General features: G+C 46.8%; 1 protein-coding gene across 1 annotated transcript in view; it reads right to left on the minus strand.

The window, feature by feature from the left end:
- sphkap (SPHK1 interactor, AKAP domain containing) overlaps positions 1–23855 on the minus strand; it is a gene marked incomplete at both ends in the record, with an annotated part of 102170 nt that overhangs the window by 68290 nt on the left and 10025 nt on the right. Inside the window, 3 exon segments of the mRNA XM_084324823.1 lie at positions 1336–1446; positions 5708–5755; positions 5758–5809. Coding sequence (XP_084180949.1) covers positions 1336–1446; positions 5708–5755; positions 5758–5809 — 211 coding nt within the window.

Here is a 23855-nt window from a genome sequence, read left to right on the forward strand (position 1 = left end):
ATTCTGAACTATCCCTTTCACTGATTGGCTCAATTAGGTAATCAATGATGACCCGGTCCCTCTAAAATGGTCACACACTTACCATGTCTATTAAATAACAATTGCCTTCGTTCCACCACTGTCCTTCTGGCACCATAATATCCTGAAGGGTATTGATTATTGATCAATGCCCTATCTACTGAATGAGGTCATGACCACTTCCCCGCCTCTCCTAGTGAAAGGTCATAGGGAACATTGTGAGGATTTTAGTGTAAGGAATGTCCTCCACTGTGATAGTGTAATAAATGTCCTCCACTGTGATAGTGTAATAAATGTCCTCCACTGTGATAGTGTAATAAATGTCCTCCACTGCGATAGTGTAATAAATGTCCTTCACTGTAATAGTGTAATACATTTCCCCCACTGCGATAGTGTAATAAATGTCCCCCACTGCGATAGTGTAATGAATGTCCTCCACTGTGATAGTGTAATAAATGTCCTCCACTGTGATAGTGTAATAAATGTCCTCCACTGTGATAGTGTAATAAATGTCCTCCACTATGATAGTGTAATAAATGTCCTCCACTGCGATAGTGTAATAAATGTCCTCCACTGCGATAGTGTAATAAATGTCCTTCACTGTAATAGTGTAATACATTTCCCCCACTGCGATAGTGTAATAAATGTCCCCCACTGCGATAGTGTAATGAATGTCCTCCACTGTGATAGTGTAATAAATGTCCTCCACTGTGATAGTGTAATGAATGTCCTCCACTGTGCTAGTGTAATATATTTCCCCCACTGTGATAGTGTAATAAATGTCCTCCACTGTGATAGTGTAATACATTTCCCCCACTGCGATAGTGTAATAAATGTCCTCCACTGCGATAGTGTAACGAATGTCCTCCACTGTGATAGTGTAATAAATGTCCTCCACTGCGATAGTGTAATAAATGTCCCCCACTGCGATAGTGTAATGAATGTCCTCCACTGTGATAGTGTAATACATTTCCCCCACTGCGAGTGTAATGAATGTCCTCCACTGTGATAGTGTAATACATTTCCCCCACTGCGAGTGTAATGAATGTCCTCCACTGTGATAGTGTAATAAATGTCCTCCACTGTGATAGTGTAATAAATGTCCCCCATGACCAAGGATGCTACGGTTTCCTCCCACACAGGAAGCATGCTGGGCTTCCTGCCATTGCCCTTGACCGAGGTACTGGCATCACAAAAGGAGTTGGTCCCCGGGCGCCGACTGTGGCTGCCTCGCCGCTCCTAACTAGTTAGGATGGGTCGTCAAATGCAGAGAACGAATTTCCCAGAGTTGATTAAATAAAGGTTGAACTAACTCACCGTGGTGCGGCTGCACTCTGCATCATCGTCCAGTAGCCCCAGTCGACACAGAGCCTTCTCGTTCCTCTGCCAGTACTCTGGGGAGTCCAGCACACTGTTACTGCACAGCACCTGCAACACACACATAAGCCCCCTCACTGTAGGTACAGCCAGACTAAAAACACACACACACACACACACACACACACACACACACACACACACACACACACACACACACACACACACACACACACACACACACACACACACACACACACACACACACACACACACACACACACACACACACACACACACACACACACACACACACACACAAATAAACAAAACCACACACGTCCTATATTCACCTCCAGGTGACCATTCTCTCTCTTGATGAGATCAATTGACCTTTGCCCTGCACCTTCTTCAGGGGTGAATGGCCGCAGTCGAAGGATCAATATTTGGTTAGCTAACCAGACACTCCCCATTAAGTATGCTGTGGTTTTTCACCCTCCCTCAGGGGGGACGGTTATAATGGAGTCTCTGGGTGGAAAGCCCAGCCATACAATAGATGCCTTTCACTGCTTGTTTAGAGTGCCCACTTGTCCTCCATGTTGGAAGATGCTAGGATAAAATCAGCCATTGCTATGTGTTGCTATATGAGGAACAAAATATTTATTAAATTGGTCTTTTATTAGTTTTTTTCCCACGGTGCGCAGGACTGCTGCTGAGGGCTATGCATGGTCAGAGATGGAAGGGATGTTTTGACAAAAGTTCCATGTCGGAGCCAACTCTGTGCTTGCACCCATAACCGACATAAATCACTAAGTATGAGCAGTTTAGAGACAAGTTCCTTCCTAGTCTGACCCAGACGCCCAAATGCATGTTTACATTCATCAGCACAAAATCTGCCATGCTCTTTTAGCATGAGTGATGTATGACAGATCTTGAGAACAGTGATGAGCAATATCCATTGAGAGTAGGGATGGGCATCGATTTTCTAATATTTTAATAGTTGTTAGATTACAAAGAAATCGAATAGTTAATGCAAATGCAGTCTCAAAAAATATATTTCCCCTTGTTTTTACCAGCACCTGCACTGTGTAGCGTATTGAGAGGGGACCCTATTAACTGTTACACAGCTGAACGGCATGCTGGGTACAGGTGCTAGCTAGCCAGGTAGCACATAACATCTGTCTGTTAACTCATTCACTGCCAAAAATGATTAAACTCGCTATCGTCGGACGCCAACAACGAGTATACTCGTTATTTGCTCGTTATTTCTTTTATTCGATATTTCCATTCATTATCCATCCAGGAAGCTTGGTGTTATCATGGGGCTGAGTCTGAGATCGCTAATGTGCAATACCGGCCGCATCCTACCAGGCGGCGGTATCGAGCACCATTTGAAACCTTGTGTATTGGGCTGTGCCACACGCTAAATGCTCCGGGTGCTCTTTTCTACTAACATGAACCTAGGGCTTCACCCGATCGCATTGAATAATTTTTGGGACCCCCGATTCATTATGCGGTGGTGGGTTATGTTGTGGGCCAAATGGACATACGATCTACCAGATTGCAATCAAATAATTGGAATATTCTTTTTGGAATCCCACCGGCCACAGGTAAGAGCAATTTACCGTAGATTTCAGCTTGATTGTGCCTTGTTTTCATAGCCATCGCCCTGATCAGCGTATGTTGTTGTAATAACGAATGCCATTATTGACAATCAATTAATCAGAAACGACCCCCCCCCCCCCTTTCATGCATTCATGATGGAACATAATACCAATCATATGCATTTGATTTTTTAACTGTAGCGTGTGTAGGGACGAAATGCCAATGGATTTAGTATAATTCACGCCGCAGGCTATTACTAGGAATTACCCTATCACTCTAAAACTACTTATTTTCACCACGGTATAAAACGGGAATGTATGGATGGAATTGTTTTTCTTTTTCACATATTGAACGATAGATACTCGATGTCAAATGGGCCATAGTATTGCATCCATAGCTATAATATAGAAAATAGTTATAGCCCTGCAAACAAGGTGATGGACTACATTGGTTTAATGTGTGGCAGTGCATAGCCATATCCCGGAAACAGCGTGGCAGCTGGGAGAACAGAAAAGAGAGATGAAGAAATAGAGACCGGAGATGTTACATTCTAGTAATGTTGTGTACGTTTGCCATGTTTCACTAAACTCACACATTTCAAGGATGTAACTTTCGGAATGAATGCGTTTCTCAGAACGCTAGCCTGGCCTGCTAGCATTAGCTGTTAGGAAAGACAGCGGCCAGCTAGCTCGCTTGTTTGATCATCTCACCTTTCACTATTAAGTAAAAACAAAACCATACGTTAACATGGAAGCTCAGACATTTCAAGCATTTCAAGCATTTCAAGCATTTCAAGCATTTCAAGCATTTCAAGCATTTCAAGCATTTCAAGCATCTACGATGTAACTTTCAGAATGAATGCCTTTGTTCCTGGAAATAACATTAGCGTGCTGCGACTCCCACATAATCTAGCTGTTAGCAATGACAGCAGCCAGCTAGCTCGCTTGTTTGATTGTCTCACGTTTGTTATTAAGTAAAAACAAACACCATGGGGGGTTTTCGATTAGTATTTGAATAGTTACCACCAGTGACTACCGAATAGCAATGTTGTGAGTTATGCCCATCCCTGAGAGTGCGAGATGAAACCAGGAGGAGGCGGCGCAAACAATACACAAATATATCATCATGACATGATTTATTATCACATCCGGCTGGAGAAAGAGAAGAGGTGGAGAGACTAGCTTGAGGCTTTCACGTTTTGACAACGAGGGGGGGGGGGCTGAGAGACGGAGTGAAAGAGGTGTTCACGTTACGAGAGAGTCAGATTCCATGTGATGGATCTTGTCATTTTTTAACCTCATCTGCACTCCATGGTATAGTGGGTTCACCCCTACATCAACTAGGATGAATGTTGTGTAGTGTGAGTGGCAGGTCTGCAGCGATGTTGTGTAGTGTTGCACACACACACACACACACACACACACACACACACACACACACACACACACACACACACACACACACACACACACACACACACACACACACACACACACACACACACACACACACACACACACACACACACACACACACACACACACACACACACACACACACACACACACACACACACACACACAGGTACCATGCCAACCCCTGTGTCCTACCAGTATGTTCATATCCACAGTGTATTTATAGTGATAATCCATGTGCCCACGTGCCTGCCCCCTACAGTGTATAGGCCATATGGGCAGGCCGCCCTTGGCCAGCGAAAGGTGACGTAGGCTCAGCTGATCTCACCAGGGGCCATATTATATCAGATGCCTGGCACACGCCTGTGGGGCCCAAAGCCCAATTATGAAGAAGATGTCACGTCATGTTCCGCTGCTCTTTGCAGGGGGGGGCTGGGAGAGTGGCAAGTCAATTAATATCAAGAAATGTTCGCTAATTAGGAACACGCACACACACACACACAGACATGAAGATGTGTGCATGGCATGCGCATCCGTACACACACAGACATGGAGCAATGTGTGCAAGGCATGCCGCACACACATATTATACACACGATCACACATGCACATTCATCCCCCTCACACTGCCGGTAAAGATGGTACACCAGTACAACCCCCAGGTTGTCACAGGATGACCAGAACCTCTCACACTGCTGGAAGCTGGCTGGATGACTCACTGGCTGACTGACTTGTCTGATAGACAAGGCAATGACAAACACAAAAGAAACACAAGCGAGCGCAAACACACAGGTAGGTACGGTCCCCCCCCCCCCACACACACACTTAGACACACACATAGACACACAATCCCTGGGTAGGTAAGTCCCCCCCCCCCCCCACACACACACACGCACACTTAGACACATACTCCCTGGGCAGGTAAGGCACCCCCCCCCCCCCCACACACACGCACACTTAGACACATACTCCTGGGCAGGTAAGGCACCCCCCCCCCCCCCCACACACCACACTTAGACACATACTCCCTGGGCAGGTAAGGCACCCCCCCCCCCCCCACACCACACACACGCACACTTAGACACATACTCCCTGGGCAGGTAAGGCACCCCCCCCCCCCCCACACACGCACACTTAGACACATACTCCTGGGCAGGTAAGGCACCCCCCCCCCCCCCACACACACGCACACTTAGACACATACTCCCTGGGCAGGTAAGGCACCCCCCCCCCCCCCCCCCCCCCCCATACGCACTTAGACACACACTCCCTGGGCAGGTAAGGCACCCCCCCCCCCCCCCCCCCCCATACGCACTTAGACACACACTCCCTGGGCAGGTAAGGTGGTGTACCTTCTTGCAGGCAGTGACAGAGGATCCCACAGTGCTGTCTGAGGTGCTCCCTCTGCCTCGGAGCTCTCTGAGCCCTCAAACATCACAGAGGACTGGAAGTTGCTGCATGAGGGGAAAGACACAAGAAGTCGGTGGCGGTCAGAGGAGAGGCCAGTATGAAGTATCCAAAAACATCCCAAAGTCACTATTGATGTAGCTCAGTGGTTCTCAACCTGGGGTGTGGGGACCCCCCGGGGTCCGTGAGGGAAGGAGACACATTGGGGAATGGTTGGTAACACTTTATAATAACACTCAGTTATAAGACCTTTATAAGGTATTTGTAGATAATTAACTAACCATGAACAAACCATTTATATACATTCGTAAATTATTATTAAATCATTTATAACTATTTGTATAACATTTACAAATTAGTTCTACATTATTTATAACTCATTATCAACATTGTTTGTACTTGATTTGTTCATCATTAAATAATGTTGTTTAATGTGTAGTAACACATTTGTAGATGCTTTGAAAAATGGATATGAAAAAACAACTATACTGTACCTCCATATATTTGTTCATGTTCAACAAATGATTTGTTAAGACATTCATAAAACATCTATAAATCATTTACAGATGCTATTGTGTGCCCTAATCTAAAGCGAAGCCTATTCATGATTAACAAATGTCTAATACAGTTAATTAATTGTTGTTCTTCATCTGTTACAAATGTTGTAGACAGCTTTTCGGATACACCCTTCTTTGTGGCATCAAACAGTGACAGAATTAGGACTATAGATAAATGCAATTTTATTAACATATAAAATACATGTGCACACATAACATATAGTGTAACGTAGGGGGTACTAGGACCCCCCAAAAAATAGTTGTTTAGCTCATACCTTAAAAGCGTGGGGCAGCACGGATAACTTGGCTCTGCTAATGTATATCGTGCTTCCATTCAAACAGACGGCAACAAACGTGAAGTCAAGTCTCACTCGCGTGAGACCTCCTCTACATAACCTGGCAATACCTGGCCAGCAGTGGCGTAGCGGAGGCCCCCGCCACCCCCGCCCCGGAGCTTAGGGGGCCCCGCCCCCACTGTAGACTATCCTCTTAGATTTTGTAACGCGCGCGAACAGGGCGCAGACAGTGGAGCCCAGTATGGTCTGCGGGGCTGCAGCTGGATGCATCTCGCGCAGAGGGCGGGGCCCCTCCCTGCTATGATTTGCTCACCTGCGATAGGGCTAGGCTGATAACTAATGTTCATTGGCAGCGTTCAAAACACAGCGGGAAGGCGCCGGTAAAAATGCCGCAAATATCCAAGCAAGCGGCGGTGCTTAGAAAAACAAGATGAGAGCGAAAGCCGTGCCGCGTCCACAGCCCAGCCAGGCCCCCAGCCACGCTACAGCCGGCGAGACAGGTTAGAAGAATAGAACGTTTTATTCGCCATAACCAGTAAATAACAAACTCAGCAAGACCGACGGCTTCTCAGTTACAGTGGGTGACAATATTGTCACAAGGAAAGAAGATATTACCTACCTGGGTTCCATCCTAGAGGCAAATCTTTCCTGTGACAAAATGGCATCCAATGTAATAAAAAAAGTCAACCAACGAACTCGATTCTTGTACCGGATCTCCTCACTGGTAAACAAGAATACCCTGAAGACTCTAGCAGGAGCACTCATTCAAGGGTACTACGACTATGCTTGCACCTCACGGTACCAAAGCACCTCAAAGGCGCTAAAAACAAAATTACAAACATCTCAAAACAAACTGGTCAGACTACTGCTTGACCTTACTCCTAGAACCCACCTCACCCCTGCCCACTTTGACAACCTAGGATGGCTTAGAGTAGACGACAGAGTACAGCAACTTGCAATGGGCCTGGTCTACAAGATACACTACACGACCAAGGTACCCATGTACATGTCAAAATACTTCCCAAAGGTCAGTGAATACCACGATCACAACACCAGAGGGAGCTCCACAAATCATGTTAAACCCAGATTCGGCTCAAACAAGGGACTAAACACGTTTCACAATTATGCCACATCAATGTGGAACGCCCTACCCAAAGCTGTAAAGGAATGTGAATCACTACCCACTTTCAAAAACACTCTCAAAAAACACCTAAGGGAGACTGCAACTCGAAACTGGCCCCTGTAAATGTCCGAACACAACCCCCTCCAATGTACAGTAAATTACCAAGTATGGTCTTGTCAATAATCCAATGTACAGTTTTGTTTGTACAGTTGTACAGGATCCCCCACCCACCCCTCCTACCCAACCCCCCACCCACCCAACCACCTCCAATGTACAGTCCCCCCCCCACCCCCACCTACCCAATCCAATGTACAGTTTCTACATCAAATGTATATACTCTTTTTTTCTGGACTCTTTTTGTATCACAAACAGTACTGTAATTGCAAATCTGGTATGTCATAAATGTATAGATGTAGCAGTACTGTCTATCTGTATGTCATGTATGTCATATATGTTACGATGAATTGAAAATGGGGGACCCTGATGTAAACAAGACAAAAGTCTTTCTCTGGTCTGCATCCCCTTAACAATTGTATGTATTGAGCTGTACTGTACTGTACCCATTCTGCAATCTGTTAATAAAGTTTTCAATCAATCAATCAATCAATGCTACTACAGGTTACATGTATGCATCAAAACGGTTACATTGTTTGTGTCACTCCGCAGAGCTGAGCGTGAGAGCGCAGAGTTGGGCAGTGGTCTCCTCTAGTGAACGAGAGTGTTGTTGTTATTATTATTATTATTATTATTATTATCTCAGCACCCCCGCTGCTGAAGTCCTGATTATATTATATTATTAATACAGTTCCTACTGACCCTATACTGTTTACAAAAGATGCCTGAAAAAATAAACATTTAAAAAAGTAGCCTACAGCCGCCGAGTGCTCCCACGGGCCGAATATTGCCCCGATCCTCGCAAGATTAAATCCACGGGTACCCCTCGGCGTGCCGAAGCTTTTCCTAAATCACTTCCATCATCGAAAACGAGGGGAAAAGGTCGGCTTGCGACCCTGAAAATGTTGCGTGATTTTAAAAACGCTGTATTAAGTGAGCATATTATGGGCTCCACGCGAGCTTTCTACCATGGGTACATCTGGGCGTCCCGCAACTTTTACTCATTCACATGTAGCCCCGAAAATGCTTAGAAAAGGAAAACCGAAAGCGTGGAATCGCCGAAACGGAAAAGTGTCCCACGGGCGCTACCGAATATGTGTCTCGAATTTGCTCCCACGCGGCGAAACATTTTTCTCACTTTATTATTGATTTAGGGGAGTGGGCGGGGCCTCATGGTCTGACCTGGGGGGGGGGGGCGACATATTGCGCAACGCCACTGCTGGCCAGGGTACTCCTGGGTCCTACTGCCCCCCACTTTACACTATATGTTATGTGTGCACTAGTGATGTTAAGATTCACCGATTCGCATCGGTGCACCGGCATAAACGTTCAAGATGCGAGTGCACCGGTGGAAAAAGTGCGCATCGGCTACAATTCAGGTTGAACTCGCGATGCATCTGTTGTAGCACCTTTGCATCGGTCAAAACCGATTCATTCATATAATTTCCTCTCATCCACTTCTGTCAGCAGTGCACTGCACACAGCAGAGACTATCTTTGCTTCGCTACTACGGAAGGCGAGAGTCGCGTCACAGTTATCAACAAACAGGGAAGTCGAGGAGAAAGAGATACACAGCGCACCGAAAAGTACACTACATACAAATCTAACGTTTGGCAATACTTTGGATTTTTCAAGAAAGACAGACAACTTGACAAATTGCAAGCAATTTGCGAACGATGCCGTGCCCCTATAAAGTACACAAGTAGTACGACGAACTTAGCGACGCACATAAACAGGCGACATGGTATGGATACTACGTCTGCGGCTGCCTCCCCCTCCTCCCCTCCTCCCCGGATTCAGCTGAAGCCCGGCCAGCGGCAGCAAGACTGGTGAGCAACATATAGCAGCTTTTTTTTCACGCTCCGCTGGCTAACAAGTCTACCCGTTCCAAATCAATAACAAACGCTATAGCATCTGCAAATGATCTATAGATGTTTTATGAATGTCTTAACAAATCATTTGTTGAACATGACCAAATAAATGGAGGTACAGTAGTCGTTTTTCATATCCATTTTTCAAAGCATCTACAAATGTGTTACTAGTACTACACATTAAACAAGATTATTTAATGATGAACAAATCAAGTACAAACAATGTTGATAATGAGTTATAAATAATGTAGAACTAATTTGTAAATGTTATACAAATATAGTTATAAATGATTTAATAATAATTTACGAATGTATATAAATGGTTTGTTCATTATTAGTTCATTATCTACAAATACCTTATAAAGGTCTTATAACTGAGTGTTATTATAAAGTGTTACCGAATGGTTTTATCCCACTGAGAATGTTTAGGAATGACTATTCTGATCACAGTTATATAGCGTACTGGCCTCGCGTCTCGCTCTTCGCCATACCGAGATATATCCTTATCTCCAGTACCTACTATACTTCATTACCGAAAACAATGCACCCATGCACTTGACCAGGCCCCACCCCAGTGTCCCCCTATAAGACACCGGACATGGTCATACTCGCCCTTCCTCTTTTTTTCGTTTCCATCATGGACGCTGCAGTGCACTCCATGAACTAGTTGTTATGAAATGCAGAGAGAAATTGAACAATGTTGGGTTTTCGCTGGAGATTTTCCAGCCCCTGGAATCTTCTCGGCACATTCTAACAGCGCATCGAGGGACGTCGCACGGCGGCTAGCTGTCGTGGCTAGGTCGCGCCCAGGTAGGGCCTGCGCCACCAGGCATAGCAATGCTGGCGTTAGTGATACTGCTCGTTGTCCCGTGAGACAACCGAGTTGTGTATTGGCGCAAGGGGCAGGATATCTGGGTAAACGTTGTCGTTTTCCCGGCTATCCTGGAGCGCACGGCTAATGCTATGCTACGATGCTGGGTTACTGTTATTTTGATTCCCCGCTGAGGGCTGTCTTTTTAAAAAGGTCTTCCCTCCTCTTAACCATTCATGCTGACGGTCAATCGGTGTCTACTGTTGGGAGTTTTGACGGGGGCTTGTTTACCTTTTTCATGGGTGAATGGGCTGAGGCCTAGGGCTGGTGTGCTTTTTGTGAATCTATGAATTGTGTGCGGGATTGGTGTTTCTCTGGTCTGCATCCCCTTAACATTGTGTGTATGCGCTAGCCCATTCTGCAGTGTGTTGGTGGAGTTTTATTTCATTTATTCATTTACCCCTTCATGGGTGCACACCACAGTGGAGGTTGCTGGTTGCAACCACCACTGGTGCTCCATGCTTGGGAAGCAGGTGGCATCAGTCCTTTGCCTCTGGCATGTTGGAACGGTGCCCCGCCCGGCCGACGCCATGAGGTGAGTCGGCCCGGCAGGTGGCTGGTGGGCTGTTAAGCCTATACCGCCACGGTAGAGAATTAGCAGCGGTTAGTAACATTGTTCGAATTGCTGTTTTTTCTGTCAAAAATGGTGTCGGGTGGCAGGGCCTTGAAGGCCAGCCGACGTCGAAACATCGCGCGAGGTTTTGACATTATTAGCTTTGACCTAGCCGCAAGCTATAACTGCAGGGAGGGCTAGGATGCTGTCAACGCTTGTTTACAGACATCTTGGTTGGATCAGTCTCCGTTTGAGGGGGTGAGAAGTTTTTTCCCTACTCAGGGCTCCCCTCTCCGCAGAGGAACTTTGGTCTTTCCGCAGGAGCGTGGGCAGTATTTGACCTAGGCCCCACACCGCCTCACACCGCTCAGCTCGCTCTCCGGTCACTCCCCCCCCCCAACACCAGCGGGATAAGGGCTCTGATTTGTTTCCTTTGGTAGCGGGTCGCGTGTCTTCAATGAAGCGCAAGCGGCCCCACGTTTCGCTTCTCATGGGGACAGGGGCTGACACCCAGTTGATGGCTGAAACTGGGTCTGTCCGTGAGAATGTTGTGCTGTCAAGCGGCTCCCACGCCACACGTTCTGCGTCTATGTTTGGTTGAGCCTGGTGTTACGTCTGTCAACTACAAAGGTTGTCAGCAGGGGGGCTTGAGACTTCTTGAGGCAAACAGTGTGGGTTTCCCCTACCTCGCCTTCGCCAGGCCGGGTATCACGTTAGTGCCTCCCACACCCGGAAGACCGGCAGTGGTCTGGCAGGCGCGCGTTATTTGGGTGGTAGTAATATCACTGCAGGGCTACGGTGCGTAGGAACCCACCCTATCGGGCAGTGTGGGGGCCTCACACCTTGCATGTCCAGCTGTAGAACAATTCCTCAGCAGTCCATGCTGGAGGGGTGTTCAGTGGGGGAGCTTTTGTCACCTAGTATGATGTCAGCTTCTCCCGTATCAAACCTGCCCTTTCTGACGGGGTCCCCCCTTGGGTGCGATTGCCTCGTGGGTAGTGTCAGGGTCCGATGTCCCGACTCCACAGAACGCTCTGCTCGCGCGGTTAGCGGGTCCAGGGTTGGCCACGCACAGCGGGCGGGACCGGGCCGCCTATCTACGGTTTCTGGCGGACCAGCGCCAAGTGGCGGCGGGTGCGCTTGGGATTATCATCACTTGTGTTTACACAACCCCACCCGTTTTCAGGTTTGGTACAGACCCTATTGTCAGGGTCACCAGCAGTGACAGCTCTGGCCAACGAGATCCAATCTCTGTGGGCGAAGCAAGCCATCGTCGTGGTCCCAAAGGAGGACGCGATGCGTGGCGTTTCCTCCCGGTATTCTCTGGTGCCCGAGAAATCGGGAGGGGAGGTGTCAGAACCATGCTGGACCTGTCCCATGGAAGGTTCAGCATTTTGACCGTCTCCCACCTGTTGAACGCTGTCAGGTGGGGGCCTGGTTCTCCTCCATAGACCTGTAGGATGCGTATTCGCATCCCCGATCTTCCATCCTAGGGCTTACCTACGCTTCCTTTGCAGGGTTTAGCATATGAGTATCAGAGGCTGCTGTTCGGCTATTCTCTGGCTTCCCGCATCTTCACCAAATGCGTGGAGACCGCACGGGGGCCTCTGCGTCGTCGGGGGTTACGAAGTGTATTCTGCCCTGGACGACGTTCTGGTCCTTGGCGGTCAGGGTAGATCGTCAGGTCTCATACCAGGCAGGTGGTGGAATTCCTCACCAGCCTGGGTTTTGCTGTAGACTGGAAGTAGAGTACTCCTCTTCCCAGTCAACGGGTGGAGTACTTGGGCTTATTCTAAGCTCAAGGTTTATATGGGCATCCCTCTCGGAGCGGCGGCGAGTGGGTGTTCTCGGCACGCTCGGGAGGTTCCGTCCTAGGACGGTTACGGTGCTGTCCGTGATGCGCCTGCTCGGTATGATGGCATCTGCTCATTCTGTGGTCCCTCTTGGCCTCCTCTTCACCTCATGAGGAGGATACAGAGGTGGTTTTCCAGTATGGAAATAGACCCGGTGAGAGGCAAGTGGAAGCGGCTAAGGTTCCCATGTCAGTACTGGGGGCAAGGTCCCCATGGGCAGCAGGCTGCCACACATCACGGTCTTCACCGACGCCTCCCTCACTGGGGGGGGACGCGTCGGGCCAACGCAGTAGGGGGCAGCTGGCAAGACCATGCTGCCCGGTCTGCGCTACATTCATTGTGTTGGAATTGAAGGCAGTCCTTCTGGTCCTCAAACGGTGTTTTGATCAGGACGGACAACACGACGTCAGCGTTGTATATCGACAGACAGGGAGGAGTACGTCTGCACCGTCGGCTGGCTATGGGCGTTTCTCCATCTGCGCAGCCTGAGGGCTCTCCACATCCCCGGCAGGGTGAATGTGGGTGCAGGTGTGATGTCGCGGGGCGGTCCTCACCCTGACGAGTGGGGATTACGTCCAGACATGGTCGGGCAGGTCTGGGACCGATTCCGTGGCCGTCCGGGATGCGTGAATATTAAAGGCAACCAACTTGTGTTCAGCTTTTCTCTGATTGGCCACGACCCCCCGCCCCCTTTTGCCACGAGCGCGGCAGAGGTCCCTGCAAGCGGCAGAGGTCCCAAATGAAATGAATGAATGAAGCACGGAGCATAATGTATAATGTTATTTCGCGGAGCATAATGTATAATGTTATTTCGCGTTTGTAACGTCATAACATCAGTGGAGGCTGCTGACTGATTAACTAGAAACTGTACAATTGTAACGTTATATAATGTATAATGTTATTTCGCGTTTGTAACGTCATAAACCAACTACCAGATTCACTCGTCACTGTACATCAGTGGAGGCTGCGTAACTGACTGATTAACTAGAAACTGCACATTGAGGGGGTTTGAATCACGCTACATCAGTGGAGGCTGCTGACCAGATTATTATTATATTATATATTAAATTATATTTTTTAAACATCCCCAACGCTGCAACATGCCCCCATTCCTCCCAGGTGTCAGGCGTCAGGCGCCTCATTCGCTTCCATTCATTTTGGGGACCATGTTCAAATATCATACTTCTGAAGTATAAACAAACTATACTGCTATACGATTTTGAATATCTTAACATGTATTTACACCCATACAATTTTTTAGATGAATGATTGTGGATATAATATAGAAAACACATCATTATGATATTGTCAGATGGCGTTGTCAGATGTGTAGAATTCACCTACTTACAATTATTTTCATATAAAATACAATGGTGAGTGAGAAATGTATCTCTTGCACGTTGGCGGCAGGGTCCATCGCGAATTAGTTAGTTAGTTAGTTAGTTAGTTAGTTAGTTAGTTAGTTAGTTAGTTAGTTAGTTAGTTAGTTAGTTAGTTAGTTAGTTAGTTATGGCGTTAAGTGATGCGGCGATATGGCATTAACCAACAACACAACGGGGCATTAACCAACAACGCAACAACAACACAACGAGGCATTAACCAACGAGCACCTCTCAGAGCACCTGGGGGAGCCTCATGCGCATGCGCGGCCGCGGTCACTCTCTGCCGCGTCACTCTCTGCCGCGTAACAACACACAGAGCGGCGCGGTGCGGCACGGATAAGGGCGTGTGCTAGGGCGGTCACGTGGCCGTGTGGCCAATCAGAGAAACGCTGAACGAAAAGCTGAACACAAGTTGGTTGCCTTTAATATTCACGCGTCCGGCGTTCTGTATGCTTTCCCCCCCCCTTACACCTGATAGCTCAGCTGTTGGAGCGGGTACATCGGGAACGCGGGACTTGGTCCTGGTCGTGCCGGGCCGGGGCTCAGCTGTTTGGTCCCCGGCCTTGATTCAGCTCTGTGTGGTCCCGCCATGGCCTGTTCCGTGGTCACCGCGGGCCCTCTCTCAGGCACGCGGAACTCTGTTCTGCCTTCCTGTTCTGGGGCAGCCTCTAGGCTTGGCTGCTGTCAGTGTGAATTGGTGGGGATGCGTCTTGGCTATTCTGTGGTTAACGCTATCCGGCACGAGCATGCTCCGTCCTCTACCACGGCTTACGCGGGTAGGTGGCGTATTTTCCAAGAGTGGTGTAGAGTGGGGGGCTTGGACCCGGTGTCCTGCCCCCTGGACGCTGTCCTTTCCTTCCTTCAGTCTATTTTGGGTAGACTGTCGGCTTCGACGGTGAGGGTATATGCCACGGCTATATCCTCTTGTCATGTGGGGTTTGAGGGCGTTACGTTGTTCAGTCACCCTCTTGTGAAGCGTTTCCTGCTTGGCGCTCGGCGTCTTACGCCGGTGGAACGTTCTCTGTCTCCGAGTTGGGACCTCCAACTGGTCCTCGGCCGGTTGTCTGAGGCCCTGTTTGAGCCTCTTGAGCAGGCGTCTTTGGAACAGCTGTCTTCAAGACTGCATTCCTGCCGGCCATCACCTCCGCTAAGCATGTGGGTGAGCTGTGTGCTCTCTCGGTGCGGCCTGAGTGCTTGTCTATTCGTGTCAATAGCGGTGCGACTCTGAGGCCTAATCCAGTCTTCGTGCCAAAGAATATCCGGAGCTCTTTTCGCTCCAGGGATATTGTGGTTCAGGCGTTTCATCCGCCTCCTCACGCTGGTGAGTTAGAGGCGAGCCTTCACCTGTCGTGTCCCATCCGGGCTTTGGGGGTTTACCTCAGTCGGACTCAGGACTTCAGGGCTACCGATCAGCTCTTTGTTTGTTACGGTGGCTCTTGCGCTGGTAAGGCACTGTCCAAACAGCGCCTGTCACATTGGTTGTGCGTGGGCATTGCCCTTTGCTACATGTTGGCTGGACTGGCCCCCGCTGGGGGTGTCAGGGCGCACTCCACTCGTGGAGTGGCGGCCTCTGCCGCCTTGTTAGGGGGGGCCTCGGTGGAGGACATCTGTGCTGCGGCCTCCTGGTCCTCCCCGGGTCCCTTCGTTAGGTTTTACCTCATGGACATGACTGGGGTTCTGTCTCCCAGGCGGTTCTGAGGTCTGGGACCTCCCCTGCGTCCCGCCCTTTGGTGGGTTAGCAGGGGTATGTGGGTGTGTGCCACAGGGTGATGTGTCACACATGGTCCCGCCTGTGCTGTGCATTTTAGGGGTCTCTAGTTCCCTCTTTTTTCGCACTTTTGTGGAGTTGACTGCCACCCCCTCTTCACTAGGAAGGGCGGGTGGACGGGACTCCCCTCCCCCCTGGTGGTAGGGCTTGCGGGTCCTCAGGGGGTACATTTCTCGGGCCACGTGTCTGCTCTGCCCCATATCTCGGTATGGCGAAGAGCGAGACGCGAGGCCAGTACGCTATATAACGAAAGGTTATGACTATAACCTAGTTATATGAATACTGGCTGAGCATCTCGCTCTTAGCGCGCCCTGAGGTCCCTTGGTTGGGTTTTCTATGATGGAAACTTTTTCCCGAGGAAGGGCGAGTATGACCATGTCCGTTGTCTTATAGGGGGACACTGGGGCGGGGCCTGGTCAAGTGCATGGGTGCATTGTTTTCGTTAATCAAGTACAGTAGGTACTGGAGATAAGGATATATCTCGGTATGGCGAAGAGCGAGACGCTCAGCCAGTAGCCTACTCATATAACTAGGTTATAGTCATAACCTTTCGTTTTCACTGGTATAGATATTCTGGGCTAAATCATATCGAACAACTAATATCATCTCAGATAAGATCTGTGGCATATTGTTACGTATCAATTTGGGTATGAAAAGGTTTGAGAACCATTGATGTGGCCGACGCCTACGCCATGTCTGCATCACTGCATCAAAATATGGGTCTCAGAGCTTTTCCAGTCAAGGACCCACGAGCAGAACCACATCACAGACCCATATTTGACAAGGTGTTGTCCCAGGGCAGAGATCCCTATCTGAGAAGATGTTTGTCGTTAAGATTTCTGTGGTTTAGTATGAAACTCCTCAACGGTCTGTAATATAACCCCGCAGACCCACGGTGCGACCTGGGTCCCAACAACATCCCTGCCAGATCATCCGTGGCCGAGTGAGTGAGTAAGTGAGTGAGTGAGTGAGTGAGTGAGTGAGTGAGTGAGTGAGTGAGTGAGTGAGTGAGTGAGTGAGTGAGTGAGTGAGTGAGTGAGTGAGTGAGTGAGTGAGTGAATGAGTGAGTGAGTGAGTGAGTGAGTGAGTGAGTGAGTGAGTGATTAAGTGGATGAGTGACCACAATTTGTCATGCATAGCCCACGTTGGCAGAGTGAAACCTATTATCATAATATTAATTATTAATTATTAATACATTTTCCTCACTGGACCAACTGCTAGTGAATACATTTTAGTGAAATCAAAATAACCTTAATTTAGCTGTGGACCCCTTAGGAAGCCGTTAAGGACCAATGGTTCCCACTTTGAGAACCACTGGTCTATAACACTGTGGATGTCTTGGTAGGGATTGGTCAGGAACGAGGAGGTTGCTTTTGTTCCAATGTTATTGTTATCAGTTAACATCGTTCAGTTGTTTTAATTAATGATAACAAAACACACAATATTGTTGTTTTTTCTCACATAATTAGATCAGACATATTTGAGGGAATACTAATTGAAAATGTCACGAGTTTTGGTTCAATGTCACACTTTACATAACCCTGTAGTTCAATGTCACACTTTACATTACCCTGTAGTTCAATGTCACTTTACATTACCCTGTAGTTCAATGTCACTTTACATTACCCTGTAGTTCAATGTCACTTTACATTACCCTGTAGTTCAATGTCATACTTTAATGTCATACTTTACATTACCCTGTAGTTCAATGTCACACTTTACATAACTCTGTAGTTCAATGTCATACTTTACATTACCCTGTAGTTCAATGTCACACTTTACATAACCCTGTAGTTCAATGTCACACTTTACATTACCCTGTAGTTCAATGTCACACTTTACATTACCCTGTAGTTCAATGTCACACTTTACATTACCCTGTAGTTCAATGCGATGGAACATCAATTTGATATTTTCATGTGATAAAATGAGGAAAAATCATGATTTGTTACTGAAAAACAATCTGATATTAATGTCCTTCCATATCCATGCAGCCCTACATGATGCTATGCTGTATAATATGCTGCTGCATATTTTAACGCCTGGAAAACACTTCGGTCGATGCCTATTTTCAAGTGAGCTTGTGCCTATCTTCAGGGGTGCCGAGGCAGGCTGTGCCTGACACTGCTAAGCGACTAAAATCAACTACCTTTCAGAAGGGTATCATTTATCAATTACATTATCTCAGTTATAAGCTCAACACTAAGATGACCAACTTCTCTATATTCGCAGAAGGAAGGAAATAACTGTGCTGCTGTGACTGGCTGTTGTCATCAAATGACACACCACAGCGTTCGAGACAGTGAAAACATCTTCATCCATATCGGTATTTATACCATAGTCCGGGTGAATACTCTTTTCTGATTGGCCGGCAGTTAAAACCGTTTAATGCACACGTAGCTCGGCTCAAGATGAATTACCGCTATAAATTCATCCACTACCCAACATGTAACCATAGCAACATTAAGGCACCTTGGCTGCACACCGGGTGGTGCTTCACCTCCATGTCGTGCCTTAAAACCACACCTACTCGTTGATTATCCCTTACCTAATGAGCATGTGTATGAGCCCTAAATTGGCTATGTCACCTCCACTTACTGGATAGGTAGGCTAATTGTACGGAGGCCTTTAATTGAATGACACTGATTTGTATTTTATTTATTTATTTTTATATATATATTTTTGGACACAGAAGAAGGAAAGCTGAAAGGGAGACAAAGAGTACATTAGAAAGGTCTGAAGAGATACGGTTCTGTCTGGATTTGAACCCAGGCTGAGTAGGGCGCATGCGGTCGCAGAGAGGAAACAGCTTCAACCACTACACTTAGTTCTGGGCACAGGAGTGTTCAATGTTAACACTTTGATTACCAGCAATGCGGTGCGCCTTACCCCCGTTGAATGCCACCACCCACTTCAATGATAGCGTTGTGAACGCATAATCTATGTCTTAAATTATGGCTATGTGTCTAATCTGCCTGCCGCTTATCAATGACTCGTTTGCAGTCAACATTGTCGAAGCAGATTGTTTTTTAATCGGTTCATTTCCGTTTTATAGCATTTTGAAAAGCCCTCGTTTTCTTGAAAGTTTCAGGAAAATATAAAGATTCTGTGATAATCGCCCTTTACTGGAATATTCTGGAATACACAAAAGATTTTGTCATTTTTCGGCCTATTTATGAATCGTTTTCAAATAAACGCTAGATTATCGATAGTATATGTGTACTTATGCACGCTATAGAAGTGGGCTGAAATATCGATTCTCTCATTTCCTGATCAGCGATCACAGCCACACACACACACACACACACGCATAGGGCAAACGCTGATATATCTGTGAAAAAAGCTCTGATTATCCCAAGACTGGTAAAATAGATTCCTTACCTCAGATCAGATGTTATCCAAAAAGATTATTCCAATTCCTGATCGCCATTCCAAATATCGATCGCGTTTATTGATTCAGCGTTGGGTAAATACATAATCCACACGTTTTCCGGGCCGGCGATCACAATGGATTCTTCAGTTGGCTTGACGGAAAAGTAAAATGAGGAAACTGCCCCCCCCCCCCCCCCCCCCCCCTTCATCAGTCTAAAGTAATGGGGTGCAGTTACACAGGGAGAGACGATAGGGGGCAGTATCTTCCCAATTGAGCTCAGAGAGAGTCTGCAACACTAACCTGAGGCTTGATTGATGAAATATGAATTCAAATCGCCAATAAAAAAAAGATACGACAAACAAACGCTATATAGCGTTGCCGGCACTCAACTGGCGGCATAAACTAATGACAAAACGCGTTGCTGGCACTCAAAGTGTTAAGAGCAGGAACTGTGGGCATGTTTACCTCACCTTCCCCTCATAGCCCACAGCCAAAAGATGGATGGGAGGCAATACACTTGACTTATTGAGCAGTATATTATCCTCCTCTATGCCGAATCAAATCACCCACTGATCACACCAGCAGCGCCCCAGGGCCTATAGGTCTCCATTTGTGCAGAAAACAACCCATGAGTTTATGGGAGAACACCTTCAAGACAGATTCCCTTAGGCATCATTTCTCACCCTGGGGATCATATTTGAAGTCCTCATCCAATCATTAATCCCATTAAATTGATTTAAAAGAGGGAACTAAAAATCATTTGTTTGTGTCCACATTCGGTCCGTGCTGGACAAAAATCCATCCCTCTGATAGTAGGGAGGTTGAGAACCACTGCTCTTATAGAGGCACATCTGCTCCTGGACCCTGTGAATGTCTTCATCATAACCCACAGCTGCCACTGTGTCTCCCAGATGTAGAAAACGCTTTTTACGGGTCTAGAAAACAGGAACAACTGTTTTGATATGTTCAATTCACAAGAGGATCAATGAGGACAATGTGAATGTGGGAGGAAGACACTGACCCTCAGGTGATTATGAGGAGACGCATCAAAAAGACAATTTCACTGCCGACAGTCCTAACATTTAGGTATCGCGGATACATAGTATCTCACTTTCTAAACGTAGGCTACATCCCAAATAACCACCCACAGAGATACCACAGACATGATCAACGCAGTTCATGTCTTAGGTTTACTTGGTTACTCAGGGTTTGATGATCCATGATGATTCGAGTGGTCCAAACGATCCACATGTTTTTTGAATGGGCGAGAGGGGTTTGTTGAATTTGGCTACACAGGCTGCAGAGTGTGATCGTCATAAAACTCAAATCAAAACTCCAAAGGAACGTTCCCCAAAATAAAAACAGGCCTTTGCAATGATGAAGAAATCAAAACCAGCGCAGGGATAAACAAATCAAAATCAGTGCATGGATAAACAAATCAAAATCAGCGCAGGGATAAACAAATTCAAACAAAGTTAAGATTAAACCAAATGAAAAGCACATTACAGATCATACTGTAACCGAGTAGATTTGAACCTGGGACCATAGGGTCAGACCTGTTAGCAGGTGCTGGTTGACTGCGACCGACTCATCGATAGTTTACAGTAACAATCTGCTTGCTTCGTGTCGGGTTTCAAGGACTCAATCAAGACCCACAGGGTGTTAAAGGAACACGCCAACATTATGGAAAATGTGCTTACTCTCTTCTCCAGAGTCAGACAAGAAGATAGATACAAATCTCTGTGCATTCAGTAGAAAGCTATCTTGCCAACATCTAGGCTAGTGGTCCGTATCCGCTTCCATTCATTTGTGCTAGGCAAGCTTGCAGCCGGATAGCTTTCTACGGAATGCACGGAGAGGAAATTGGCATCTATCTTCTTGTCCGACTCTGGAGAAGACACACTGTTGGCATGTTCCTTTAAGAGTCTGCTCACATTACAATGTCTCCTTCCACAAGATTTCTCCTGATGCGGTAACATTTTTTACTTTGCTGCGCCAATGGTAAGTACACCGTTCCCCCCATCGCGTCCAGACCTAATCACAGATATATTGTATTTGCCTCCATCAGTGTCTTGCATAGATCTTCTGGTTTGAATAGGCCTTGTGGGCTGGCTCAGAAGTTGTAGATGGTGGTTAGGTCATTAAGAAACTTGATGTGGATGGATGACTTTTGAGTATAGCCTCTACGTCACAGGATTGTATGAAGCGCTTTACAATTTGTTCCTCACATTTTACCCATTCACTCACACACCGACAGCAGAGGCAACCACGCAAGGTGCCAACCTGCTCATCGGGAGTGGTTGGGGGTTAAGTGTCTTGCTCAAGGACACTTCGACATGCTGCCCGGGAGAAGCGGGAATCGAACCGGGAACCTACTGCTCTACCTACCGAGCCACTGTCGCCCCATTATGTGAGGTACCCAATTCGCTACCCATTTTAAGAATTCACATATGTTCCTCCTGTGCCCCAGTATTTGTGGACACACACCACAATTTAGAGCAAATATCATCCTTGTTTAGTTGTTAAGCTGATGCTTAGTTGTTAAGCTGATGCAGTCACACAGCATGATCCATAGGATACATGTTCACTATATCTTGTTTCAGTTTCAGAAACTGGATAGAAATAAACAACCACCCATGCCCAGCCTCTCAGGATGCCTCGTAAAGTTACTGCATGTACCCCATTCATACAGTGGCCATTTTTCTCTGGTGGGAACAGGGTGGAAAGGAATCCCAACCTGAGCATGACATGAGAGTAAAATTGCTGCCGTGTGAATATGGTCAATGCACACTGTTTCACAATGTTGCATGTTGGTCTATATGGACTACAACTCTCACAAGGTGCTAAAATTGCATTGGTCAGTCTCAGTTTGAATACGGGACATGCTGGAGGGTGAACTGGACATGGTGGAGGGTGAACTGGACATGCTGGAGGGTGAACTGGACATGCTGGAGGGTGAACTGGACATGCTGGAGGGTGAACTGATAATGCCTGTTCTGGAGCTCTGACATGCTGGAGGGTGAACTGATAATGCCTGTTCTGGAGCTCTGACATGGTGGAGGGTGAACTGATAATGCCTGTTCTGGAGCTCTGACATGGTGGAGGGTGAACTGATAATGCCTGTTCTGGAGCTCTGACATGGTGGAGGGTGAACTGATAATGCCTGTTCTGGAGCTCTGACATGGTGGAGGGTGACCTCATAATGCCTGTTCTGGAGCTCTGACATGGTGGAGGGTGAACTGATAATGCCTGTTCTGGAGCTCTGACATGGTGGAGGGCGAACTGATAATGCCTGTTCTGGAGCTCTGACATGGTGGAGGGTGAACTGATAATGCCTGTTCTGGAGCTCTGCCGTGTTGGACATGATCTGTGCTCGATGGACATCTCTTCAAACTGAAATACGGTTTACTTTCCATTCCACAATTGTTCTCATTCATCAATGCACATCCTATCCCAACCCAAGACAGTTTTGAGTGCAGAATCCACTACTTTCCCAGGTTCCATCCATTTGGACGCATTAGTTCCGACCAGTAATGCGATTTCCAAATAGATTTTGAGGCAGTATGACCTCATTCAGGTAACTCCCATTTGTCAATAGAAGATTGTGTGGGTATACGTGTTCCTTTGTGATGGGAATTTCATTTCAGACAGTGCATAGAAGTCCTTTCCATCAACGCTGCTGATTTCCAAACCTGTCAGGGTGGAGGTGTTGACTGGATTCACATGGCCCATTGTTAGATTTCTTTGTAAGGATTCTGTGCAGAAACACTCAGTACTGCCTTGGTCAAGGAATGCGTAGATTTGAATTACTTTATTGGAATTTTCTGGCGCGGTGGATTGATATTCAAATTGCCCGTATAATCTCTTGTAGGATGAAGCCTGAGTGGCACTTAATTTCTCATTAGATTGATGTGTTCAGTTTGACTTGAAAAAGTTTGCCAATTTTGGAAATATAAAAAATATAATTAAAATATAATTAAAACACAATGTTCTCTCACTGACCAATCATGTAGATTCGAGGCACTCACTAAACTGGTAATAGGTTACTTTCACCTTTAAAAAAAATTATTATATATACACATACATACATACATACTGTACATACTGGGGCTGGGGGTTATGGCCAAAATATCATCACAGTATTATAACGGCATTTGACAATATTTAGTTTTTCAGTACAAATTACACTGTGTAATATTTACATTTACATTTTACATTTTGTCATTTAGCTGACGCTTTTATCCAAAGCAACTTACAAGTTCTGTACGACAAGTCATCAGGAAGGGCACAACTCTATCAGCTGAGTAACAATGTTCATCAAAGTGTTGAGTG

Source organism: Notolepis coatsorum (assembly GCF_963971535.1).
Source record: "Notolepis coatsorum genome assembly, chromosome: 1".
Lineage (NCBI taxonomy): Eukaryota > Metazoa > Chordata > Actinopteri > Aulopiformes > Paralepididae > Notolepis > Notolepis coatsorum.